General features: G+C 38.1%; 1 protein-coding gene across 1 annotated transcript; it reads left to right on the top strand.

Annotated features, from left to right (window-relative positions):
* Positions 1 to 818: 818 nt before the first annotated feature.
* LOC140235102 (protein FAM114A2-like) lies at positions 819 to 9,617 on the top strand. The gene is made up of 11 exons (XM_072315140.1): positions 819 to 1,137; positions 1,661 to 1,795; positions 2,686 to 2,810; positions 3,338 to 3,469; positions 4,033 to 4,138; positions 4,635 to 4,799; positions 5,690 to 5,778; positions 6,910 to 7,014; positions 7,776 to 7,915; positions 8,695 to 8,824; positions 9,366 to 9,617. The coding sequence occupies exons 1-11, from the start codon at positions 840 to 842 to the stop codon at positions 9,465 to 9,467; spliced, it is 1,527 nt and encodes a 508-aa protein (XP_072171241.1). The 5' UTR covers positions 819 to 839; the 3' UTR covers positions 9,468 to 9,617.
* Positions 9,618 to 12,236: the final 2,619 nt, after the last annotated feature.

Here is a 12,236-nt window from a genome sequence, read left to right as displayed (position 1 = left end):
CAATGTAAACTTAATGCACGTGACGCCTGTGAATAATTATATCAATATGTACAGAAAATGTGTGGAAATGCTTTTCTTCTTTTAGTTACACACCTATGCATGTAGACTTTGTGAAGTATTTCTTCAGTTTGTTTGTAAATTTCTTTATCATATTCCTTTTTTTAAAGAAAATTTCCTTGATGATATTGGTCAATGAACATGAATGCTGTTATTACTTATCCTGCTATCAAACTTAAATTGAATGGGAATAGGATAAAGAGATATCATTTATCATTTATATTGTGTGGTTTGTGTTTTTTTAAATAACAAGAAACATCTTGAAAATCTGTCAAAAACTGAATTTGAAATTTATCAATGCCAGAGCTCTGTTTGGTATGGTAACATTCCTTGAAGTTGAAGGTTTTTTTTTTTTTTTTATTTATTTATAATTTTTTTTTTTTTACTGTGATGCATTTGAATGGTTTGAATTAGTGTCATTTGAAGAGTTGTGTAATTTAGTTTTCTTTGAATGACTTGTTTTCAGACTGAGCACTTTCATCATGGAAGACACTGACAGTGAGGTGTCATATGAGAGTGCAGATGAAGGTGACGAAACTGTGCCGAAAGGAGAAGCTACAGAATCAAGTGAAAAGAGCGATGCCCCCCAGGGAGCAACGTCCGCTGGTCCAGCTGCAGATGACGTGAAAGAACAAGACACACAGAAATCTGGTGGTGCTGCTGGTAGGACTAGGCAGGATGAGACGGCAAAAGAATCAATTAAAGACAGCAAGGCTCAAGCAGAAATTAAAAGTGAAGTCAAAGATGAAGGAGGCGAGAAAGAATCTGAGCATTCCACGTCGATGCCAAGTCCGGACGCATCAGAGGCAAAAGATGCAGAATCAAAGACTGAAGCAGAAACCGATGAAGCAGTGAAGGAGGAGGAGGAGGAAAAGCAGAAGAGACAAGAGGAGCCAGTGGCTGAAGAAATCAGGGACCGAGGTGCAGCGGGGGATGTCAGGAGTGATGCAATGTCCGGTGGCACGCCGCAGCATGCCACAGCAGGGGCGGGGTCCGGCGGATGGGGGGGCTGGGGTGGATGGGGCTCCTCCATTCTCTCCTCTGCTGCAGCCACCGTCACCAAAGTTTCCGACAATGTTGGTGAGTGTGAGAACTTTCCCTCTGTTTAATATCATTTATGAAGATCATATATATCATTTGCAAATGTCATTAAAATTTTGCATAGTTTACGAAGAATAATGTCTCCAAACATCGTGCATGAAATCGTATGGTAATACACCTCTAAGATTTTTGAAAAGAAATGAAAAACCAACCCATGTCACCTGAGAATATGCTCCCCTTTTGTACCAAGAATAATGGTAGAAATTCTTGGGGGGTCTGAATGAATTTGCTGGAAATTTTAAGTAATGTTTTCCCCTCCACCATTAAAAAAATTTTTTTCCAGTTTTGTTATTTTGAGGAAAAGTCTAAATTATCTACCCTGGTACCTCTGCAATATACCAGCTTATGAAAGGAGTCTAATTTTCAGGGTTGCAAAAGGGACACACAAACTTTAACATAATTTTATTGTCATTTATTTGATCTTTCTTTCAGGTGTTTGTTGCTTTTGGAAAAATGGAATAATTTGTCTTTATTTGTGTCGATATTACTTCACTTCTATCAGGAAAGGGTTTGACATCTGTGCTTGAGAATGTTGAGTCAACGCTTGGTGTTCCCAAACCAGAGGAGCTGAGAGAGATTGCAAAGAAGGAGAAAGAGGAGCAAGCTGCTGACACCAAAGAACCAATTCAGTCTGGAGGTAAGACTAGCAACAGATACCAATGCGCAATGCAGAGCTGTGATTGGCCAGCAACGAACTGTCTGTAATGTGTGCTGATGCTCTGTAGTAAATGATCCATGGTATATACATGTATGAGACAAGATAGGTGCATTTACATTGTAGGCATAATAGTAATTGGATACAGAAAATGAGATGAGTAGCACCATAAGATGTTGTTTTTAGTTTTTTTGTTGTTTCTTTGTCAAATGTAATTATTCAAAGCCAGCACTTCACCAACAGATATCCCAAAATATATTGTTAAGTGTAGAAACATGCAGGACTTTGCCATGACAATACATTTAAAAGAGCCAAAGTCAAATTACTGTATCCATTCCTCTGCCAATGCTGGTATTTGTGAATAGCCTTATCCCAAACCTTATCCATAGTTTTATTCCAGGCACATTGTACATGCATGGTACTCTGATGAATTGGGAAACATATGAATGGATTACCATAAAGCTTGCCAAGAAATGTCAACCAAGCAATTAGAGAATACAGTGTGTACTGTATCCACATAGTATGAAGAACTTTAGCTACTGGCAGGTCCATTAGAAGACGCCTTGGTGCTTTGTGTGAATGAGACATCTTAACCCATTGAGGACGAATTGATTTTGCTACAACACGCATTTCCCACAGACCCCTGCCCGAATATACTTGGGACCGGGACTGGTCCTAAACAGGTTAACATAGAATTTGTTCTGAAGTCAGTGAGTCTCCATGATTACAGAAGTAACCACTGTATGTTTCCATTTCAGGTTTTTGTTTTCTTTCCTATTTTCTTTAGATTTTGTTTTTGTCTTTTACCAAGGATCCTTTGATATAAGACCTTCTTATTTGTTCCATTGACATAGCAGCGGACAAGACATCAGATGGAGCAGAGGATGGGGAATCTGGGGGTAAGGAAGAGACCAGTGAAGAGCAGAGAGAAGGAGCTGGGATCGGCGGCCTCTTTTCATTTGGCGCTTCAGCCTTCACCAACGTCATGGAGAAAACAGTATGTGCCACCTCTGTCCATACTCATGTAGTATTCAAAATTCGCACAGATTGTATTTCTTGTGTGTTTGGTGTTAAACATTTGATATAGAAAGCTTATACCATTCCTTGTATGATATTTTGTAATGTTGAAAAATTGGTATAATTTCAAGCATAATGTATGAAATATCACCATAAAAGTGACTTCTGTAAATATAATTTTCACACATTTTAAAACTGATCATAAGATGTGCATTGATATGATACTCTATTCATGTGAACGTGTTCATATGTACAATGTTATGCTTTTGTTCTGCATTTTGATTAGATTTGGTGAAAAGATTTGGTGAAAAGATGCATACTCCCGACAATTTCTTCTCCTTATGCCACAAAAGATTCATGAAGCATGATTTTCCTAGTGAAATGTCACGTCCCTCATATCAAAGCACAAAAGTAAATTCATGCTGTGTTCACACGCATATACATACACACACACACCCCAAAAAAAAAAAAAATCCTTTCTCACAATGTTGCCATGACAACGAACAGGTGACAGGGGGTCTGGATGCACTGGAGATGATTGGACGGAAGACAATGGACATCCTGCAGGAAGGGGACCCTCGGCTGGAGAAGAAGCGAGCCTTGATTGTCCCAAGGTCAGAGAAGGTCAACCTGTCAGAAGTAAGCATTGCGCTTTGCAATCATTATCAATTGCTATTGTAGCATTATTCCTATTACGGAACATAGACCTACATGTATTTTATACGCAGTCATGCTCACTGACATCACAATTGCATACTTCAGCAGTGCACACTCAATCGGTTACAAGCACGCACTCAGTCACTTATTTACTGTCCAACAATGTCTAAGTTTGTGTTTGGTGTATTTGGAACATTTCTTCAGACATCTTTGCTTTTGAGGAAGTTCTACATGCAGCTGACCCGTAGAACCATTTTATAGAACAAATAATGCACAGCTTTTAAGTTTTTGATGCTTAAGTGGAGATGCAGCTCACTCTTGGTATTCACAAAGCTGAGCCACATGTACTCAGCTGGGCCTCGTGCATGTTACACTATTGTAAATACTCTTGAGTGCGCCCCCTTTAATTTTTTCCTTTTACTTTCTTTTACTAGTATTTAATAAAAAGATAACAAATTAAAGGGGGTGCACCTGGTGACACCCCCCCCCCCCCAGCCGTTTTGTAAGCTATTGTAAGCTACAGTACCTGCTGATCTTCTTGTCAGGTCTTACGGCAAGCCAAGGAGGAGGCCGAGGCTGAAGCAAAGCGAAGGCAAGAAGAGGAAGACTTACAGAAGTTCAACTTTGGTTTCCTCTTTGACCAATTTCAAGGTAGTTATAGAATTGCTTCTCTTTGCACTTTTTTTCTCGGGATTGTTGCTTTAACTTCAGGTCAGTCCTATTGAATTAAGTTCTATTCAATTTTATAGAATTTGTTTTGTATGACAAAGATTGAAATGCAGTTTGGCATATGCATGTCAAAAAAAATCCCCAGTGTGTCTTTGGTTTTGAGTCATGACAAATTCTATGAAGCTTATATCATGATCCTATGACCGTTTTTATAATAATGGATTCATGAATAAAAGATTTTGCTTGTAACCCTTTATTAGATGAAAAGATCTTCACATGAGAAAAAATTATATCCTTTGATCCCCCCATCTCATTGAAATTGTTCAGAGTACGTCAAAGATTGTTGTTATCATTTTACTGTGAATTTATTTTTGAGATTTTTGTTTAAAGCATGTACTGTGAATTAATGTGAAATTTTCATGGAAAATGCAGAAATGAAATCAGACTTAACTGAACTGATCTCTCTTTGCTGTGAAAGGCCTTGCCCATCTCGAAGCCCTGGAGATGCTCTCCAACCAGAGCGAGACCAAGGTGCAGTCGGCCGTTGCCACGGTTACAGAGGATGCCCTGGATGAAGTCAAGACTGAGCTGCTAGAGGTCAGGGATGCATTCCAGCTTGAGGACGTTGACACAGTTGAGGAAGGTGTGAATTCTTTGTTCTTTCCCTATCTTTGTTTGATGCCTCATTTAAAGTTTGGTCTTTTAAATTGGAAATAAAGATTTACAAGGTAAACATGAAGAAAACATAAGTGCAAAGCCAAGGTTTACCATTAATTTCATGTTTGTACAGTTTACTGCAGTGGGTAAATTTTGTGTTGTTATTGCTGTTTTAGCAACCTGATACAGCTGTAGTGGAAAACCAAGCAAGGCCAAAAGAGAATGTTGTTATTAAACAAGTTAGCGGAACCAAAGTAACTGATAAGATGACAATGAAGCTCCATATTCTTTGTTGTTTCACATAAATGGTGCAAACAGCTGTAATCAGTGGCATGTCAGTATTGAAGTCATTCATGATGCTACATATCGTTGGATGAACATTCCTTGAACATGCCCTGATGGCTTCATTTTTTTGGGTAAGACATCTAGAATTTGGACAGGACATCACTTAACTGATTATCTGACCATTAACCCAAAAAAGTCATTTTCACCAAAATTGCAGATACAAGGTCTTGTCACCCCAGCGACGATATGGTTCTCAGATATAACTATGTGGGCCAGGTATTTACAACATCATGTGTGATGTTCTGTTCAAAAAAAGTAAAAACGAAGTTTCTTACACAAAAACATGAGGAACTTACTCAAGCAAGGGTACAAGACACATACCAGTAACTAAAGACAGGTCACATACTTATACCCAGATGACATTGTGTCTGAATTGTAAATGACTCTCTCTCAATCGTCTATTTTGAGCTCAAATTGTCATCAGTCTGATCTTATTTTAGTACGTTTAGGCAGTAATACTTCATTTCACTCGCAGATTTTCTACTTAAGGTTTTTTGAAAGTGATCCATTTCGATTGTTGGATTGTTGCAGATGCCACCAATGACCAAGACTTTGTGAATGTTGTCACTGAGCTCCTCTTCAGTCTCAGCATTGCTGCCACTCCTGACAAATTGCAGCGGGTGAGTTTGAGAGTGCAAAGGTTGGTTGGTGTAATGGATCATTCTCATAGTTGTTTGTAATTCACAACTAGGCGCAGTACTAGGAGCAAGTTGCCAAAATCAAATCATACTGTTCCTTTACGGGATTATGTTGATTAATGAAAGCTGTTTTTTAGAGAATGATAGTATTTGATCATTCATTTTACCAAAGCTTAGGTAGCAAAGATGACCATGAACTTTAGGACTTATAGAAAACTCATATCATTTGCCTCAATACTCAAAACAAGATTTATCCATCAGAAGTTTTGCAGTGCTTCAATTGAAAGGCATACACACGCAGGTTTGCATGGTTGGGACTACAGTAAGCATTATTGTATAATGCTGTCAAATATTTTTCCTACACTTTTCATAACTTGAATATGACAGACCCTTTCATCTTTTTCTAACAACAATCCTGACAACTTTCCTTGTAGAAACTACATTGTACCTCACATCATGCATTGTAAATTTCAGATTTGAGAAGTTTCTGGGCAAGAATGTTGTGCAGAGATACCAACTGTGACCTTTTTCAAAGAATTTTTACCGGGCTCTTTTTTTTTTCTTTTTTTTGCAGGAAAAGTAGAATATTGTTCTTCCATCAAAAATACACCTTTCTAGCCGTCAGAGTACTGCAATCCTGTTTACAATGTTAGCATCCCTGGAAGTAGAGAGAAGTGACCAATAAACCAACCAGTGCAATCTATGTACAGTAGTATGTGAACAGAACCGTAGAATGCAATACAAAGGGAACATCTTTATAATCTTGCTCTGTTCTGCAATGAGTGTATACCAAATGGAGAAGATATTATGTAGCTGCTACCCACATTATGTTATAGCAGTCTGTTCATTCAAAATGTACAAATGTTTCTTTTTTCTTTCAAGTCCAAGTTATGCAGTATGCTGGAATATTTAATAATAGTTGATACTTATAGAGCACCTTTTCCGCTGGATACAAAGCGCTATGAGATGTCATCCCTGGTCGCCATAGGAGATAAAATATACAAATTACCAGGCAGTGACAGTACAAGTCCAGTGCGTATATAGGGCAGAGAATATTTTTCTATGCCATGGGTGTATGTAATATTCTTGTATTGTTCATTACACTCCACACAGGTTCAGAAGGAGGCTAAGGAATGGTTGTCAACGCACAAAGTTGAGAAAGATGCCCCAGAGTCCTCCGGAGGAGACGGAGGGGAAGACTCCAAGCCTCAGATTCAGGTGCGATAACTTTTGTCATACATCCTACTCAAAAATTAATTTCTCATTTTTCCTATTTCTCCTTTTCCTTCTCCTCCTCTTTAAAATCTTTGACTGCAGTCCTCAAGACATTTAGATAATTGTATCTTGTTGAGTTGAGAAGTGTGAAAAATAACTGGATGGAAAATTCTGCAAACTTTTAGATGTCTGCAAACTTTTAGATTTATTCAAGATGACTGATGTTTGTTTTCTAGCGAATCCACCTATTTCATTTGAGTCCTGCTGTTTTCGAAGGAGGATTTCCCCTCAAACTCACCTTTATAGAAGATGCAGATGCTACTAGTCCTGTCTCATAATTGTCTGTGATATTTTGGATCAGCATCAATGTTTGTGGGTAAATTTGTTGTCTAAACTCTGTTTGATTAAAGTGACCAATCTTGGTAAACGTTGTTGTGAGAGTGACAGAAAACATACAATGTAGGAGTCTCACAGTTATCTTTTCCTCATACTCATCATTTGGTGACTCTCTATTCAGGGTTCAACACTAACTTTTTTGTCTGGTAGCCCGTTTGGGCCACTAAAATCTTCAAATGTAAAATTTTAGTGGCCCCAAAAAAGATATGTAGTAGCCTGAAATTAAAGCAAAAGTAACAATCCAGATTGAGTCTTAGTTGCCCGATCGGGCCTCCGACAGATCAATTTGGTGGCCTGACACCAATTTTTAGTGGCACCGGGCCACTGGGCCACCACTAATGTTGAGCTCTGCTCTATTTCTTTATCAGGATGTCCATGCCAAGGCCATGCAGGTCCTGGCAGAGCTGACAGCCAGGACTATAGAACAGTTCCACAAAGTGGCAGAACTCATGCTCCTCGGCCAGGACCAGTCTAAGGGACCAGTGGAACGTGCCACCACACTCTCAAAGTGAGCATGAAGTCTGTCAAGTTGTTAATTTACTGCCCTGCCTCATATAAGAATAACTGTATTCATTTTTTTTTTTTTTTGAATGGTGCTTAGACTGGCAATTGAACCAGAACAGGTATTAAAGCTGTGATTTGTTCACCAAAAATGTTGCTACTAAGATAATTGACAAAAGTGATCATGCATGTTGTGAGTGTTAAGCATTGTGTGGAATGGTATGGCAAATCTTCTTCTTGGTAAAACAATTTGGAAAGTTATTTGGTAACATAGTCCAGAGAGATCATACTAAGTCTTTGTCACAAGGTTAGATAATTCCAGGTGTAAAGAAGGGAGGAGCTGACACAGTCCAAATTAAAAGTCATGTAGTGTATGAGGTTAATGTCCATGATTTAAGTGGAAAAGGTTAGATCTCACAGTCTTCTGCACTTTCCAGGTCAGCTTGGTAGTCAGAGTTATGGTGGCATGGTTTGAGAGAGCAATAAGCATGACGTTACTCCATATCCTGCAAGACAAATAGTGATTTTTTTTTTACTTCAAATTAGTGAAGATGCTGTCTATGTTTAGTTACCGACAAGATTTCTTCCTTGGCAGCTGTGATTGAAATAACTATGATAATTGAAATAATTATGGTAACAAGCTTTGACATGTAGCTGTGATTGAAATAACTATGATACCAAGCTTCACTTTAGCAAGAGTACAAGCATCTTTGCAATTTGCTCAATGATACCAAGCTGGAACCATACCGTGAACATTTCCTCTTTCCTTCTCCCTCCTCCAATCAGATTGGCCAGTATTCTGTCGGCAGAGGTCAGCTCCATTGCGACCCGCTTCTGTGAGATGCTGAGCTCCATGGAGGACCAGTCGCAGCAGCCAGAGGAGGTCAACACCATCATCACAAACATCTACCTCGAGGTCAGCATCTCATCTCATACCTTGACCAGTCCACATCCTCTGATGCAATCATTATACTGAATTTAACCTATCAATGCACTACATTTTAGCAGTAACCATAGTGAATTTGTGTAATAAAGCAGTCAGTATATTTGTCCAGAGAAGCAGTCAGTATACTGAAAAAAAAGAAGTAATTCAAGTACCTAATTCTGAAACCTTTAGACATCCAGAGCCATCACATTTGCTTTTTGCTTATGAAATGATCAGTCTTTTATATTTGTTAAATTGATCCCTCACTACAGTTTTGGTACCAGAAAGTTAGTAACTTCAGAGAAAGTGGCTAAAGTAATTTCTGAATTCCAAGTTTGTTTGTTTGTTGTTGTTCTTTTGCCCTGTATTGAATCATGCTAAGGACCTTATTATACTGTAAGTTGCAAAGACTGCGAAGTCAAAAATCTAGCTAGATCTAAATGCTAATCTCCAAAGAGATCACTGAAATTAAGAGTGTTTTGCATGTCCACAAAGTAACAACAAAACTGGTGTGATCACTTGCCGGCTACAGGCTTCCAACAGCACATCGTACATCCAGGATGCATTCCAGCTTCTGCTTCCAGTTCTACAGGATATTGCCATCAGGAGGAGAAGTGAAGAGGCATCGTCATAGCAACCCCTCCTCGTCTCTTCCGCAGCGGCAATTCTTGAACATCGGCATCGCTAATAATGACATTTGGCCAGTGACCCTGTCTTTGGACGTACATGCCTTGCGATGGAATTCCAGACAGATTGTGTCAAAATCAGAAAAACTGATGGAACAAAAAAAAAAAAAAAAAAAAATACACTGGTTATGATGAAAACAATGTCAATACTGGTGGACAGTCATATTTTTTGTTGGAATTTTACAGACAGAATGGATCTGTCAATTTCATCGTTACAATGTAAGACTGGTAGACTAGTACCAGATTATACAAAGTAAATGTTTCACAGTGAGCCAGATGAGCCGAGTTGAACCAGTTGACCTTTGGTTCTCAGCCAAAACTCAATTTTTGTCAGTTCTAGATATCTTAAATGCTTCAAAAGTTATTTCATATTGACTCAATATGTGTCATTGATGCACTTTTCCAAATCTGTTGCACTACATTGATATGAATCTATAAATATGAATTATTTTCCCTGTGGAACTCTCCCCCACCCCTTCCCCCCCACCCAAAAAAAAAAAAGACCCTCAAAAGCTAGGTAAATGATCGAAAAGAAAAACGGTTGGACACACCCACTCCAAACACTCAGAGTAAACACATATTCCAGACAACCCTTCTGGAACAAAGCTTTAGAGTAGATAATGATGTGCATTTTGTACGTACAGGTTCTGGCTAGAAATCAACAATCATATTTAATTTTCTTTGAAAAAAGAAAGTGATTACTATATACATAATTTTTTTGTGTAAACAAACTTTATTTTTAGGATAATGTTACTAGCCTGTATGAAATTAGAAAAAAAAAAAAAAGGTTTTTATGCCTGTATCAATGTGCAAATATTTTATTTTTATATTTTTTATTTATTTGTTGTTGTTGTTGGCTGTGTAGTATACTGATATACTAACTCATGTTAGGTAAATGTATATGATATATGACATCTACATGAAATTGCATGCATGAAGCAAATTATATAGGACCATATTATGTACACTGCCAGCAGTTAAGAAGTAGGCAACTCAATATGTGACACATGGCTGTAGGGTATACCTAGACTTGTGCCATCTTGTTCGAAAATTGGAATTGTGTTGGTATTCATAAACCCAAGAACCATAGATACGATCTTAATTTATCCCTATTGCTGTAAATTAACCTTTTCTGAAATAGTCCACGAGTTATGAAATATTCCACGACGAGCAGGAGCGAATGAATACACAAGAAGTTTCCAACAGGGTACATTCTGGAATGGATTATATCTATGGGACATTTCTTATCAAGTCATCAGGACATTAAGTTGCCACTAAACCCATTGGCCCGAATTCACAAAGGTGGTACAGTCTTGTCCATGGTTTAAACCATGGACAAAGACTGTAGTTTTTAATGGGGCGCCAAGTGTCGCATGGCCTATTTCATTCCGAAATGGTAATTTCGTTGACGAAATGACTACTTTGTTAACGAAATGATAATTTCATTGTAACATTTCGTTGACGAAATGACTGATTTTGTAACGAAATAGGCCATGTGACACTTGGCGCCCCATAAAAAAACTACGGTCTTTGTCCATAGTTTAAACCATGGACAAGATTGTACCACCTTCGTGAATTTGGGCCATAGTGTTCGGGGCAGCTTAATGCCCTTCTCATTCTCAGCCAACAAAGTGGTCTTGAAATGCTTGATTCCAGAATCAAAAACTTTATATTTGTGTGCTAAAAAAACCCCAATAGAATCAGATATTTAACGTTATCAGCAAGCTTTGCTGAAAATGCTATTTTAATTTCTATATTCTGAAGCGCATATACATCATTCTAGTTATTTCTGTGTTTTGGTTATTGATCATTTATACGTTACGAATATACACACATACAGATTCAGATATGTACATGTAGCTACACCTAAAAAACACATTGAAGTGTTTAGTAGTGAGGTTTGCCTAACAGTTCATACGCTTACCAAGTATACCACGTACTGCATTACGAGTGGTGTGATTACTGATACCATTTAAGTTATCGTTTCCTTCTAATTTAATGTTTATCGGATGAGAGTGCTTATCACTGAATTCTGATATTCTACTTAAGTAAATTCATCTGATGTACAGAAACTGCCAGTGTAGAATTGTGGGGCAGGTGTAATGGAAAGCCTTTGCAGACCATGAAACAAGGTGCAATTAGCCCGTTGAGGACGAGTCACGAGTATACTTGGGCAGACGTCTATGGGAATTGCATGTTATAGCAAAATCAACCCATCCTCAATGGTTAAGGAGAATTGTGTCATAAACCCAACAAATAGGCCTTTTACCTCTTCACTTTGGTGGGTTCAATTTCACAGGTGGAAATTCCAGACATTCATTTCAGTGTCAAACTCTCAAGACAAAGACAGTCACCCATACATAAGTCAAATCCAAAGGGACCAGAGGAATAATCCATCATTTTGTGTGAATTTCTTCCAAAAGGTTGTACTTGCACAGTATAATGAAAATGTTTATAGGTTCACATTGTATTCATCCTGGGTGGAATTTTTCTTTGTCTTTGCAACCATTTTTTTTTTTCAACTTTTGCAATATTGACTCATTAGATATCGACTGTGGATGGAAACCAAAATATTTTTGATGCTCTACATGTATCACAGTAATGTTCAGAGGATGTTTCTGCTGATGCCTGTACAATATCTGCAGATCTCGGAACCTTGCCAGGTATAGAGTATGGAAGTTAAGAGAAAGCACTTCCTATGTTTACAGTCAATACTG

This window comes from Diadema setosum, chromosome 11, assembly GCF_964275005.1.
Source record: "Diadema setosum chromosome 11, eeDiaSeto1, whole genome shotgun sequence".
NCBI classification, from domain to species: domain Eukaryota; kingdom Metazoa; phylum Echinodermata; class Echinoidea; order Diadematoida; family Diadematidae; genus Diadema; species Diadema setosum.
The sequence above is the reverse complement of the archived record's forward strand: the minus strand, read 5'-3'. Positions and strand labels throughout refer to the sequence as shown.

What these genes read in the sequence shown, in the direction of transcription:
- LOC140235102 (XM_072315140.1), top strand. Translation starts at nt 840, where the DNA reads ATGCCAAGTCCGGACGCATCAGAGGCAAAAGATGCAGAATCAAAGACT. An exon ending in CCAACGTCATGGAGAAAACA is followed by an intron (nt 2,811 to 3,337) that starts GTATGTGCCACC and finishes GACAACGAACAG; the next exon opens with GTGACAGGGGGTCTGGATGC. An exon ending in CCTCTTTGACCAATTTCAAG is followed by an intron (nt 4,139 to 4,634) that starts GTAGTTATAGAA and finishes TTGCTGTGAAAG; the next exon opens with GCCTTGCCCATCTCGAAGCC.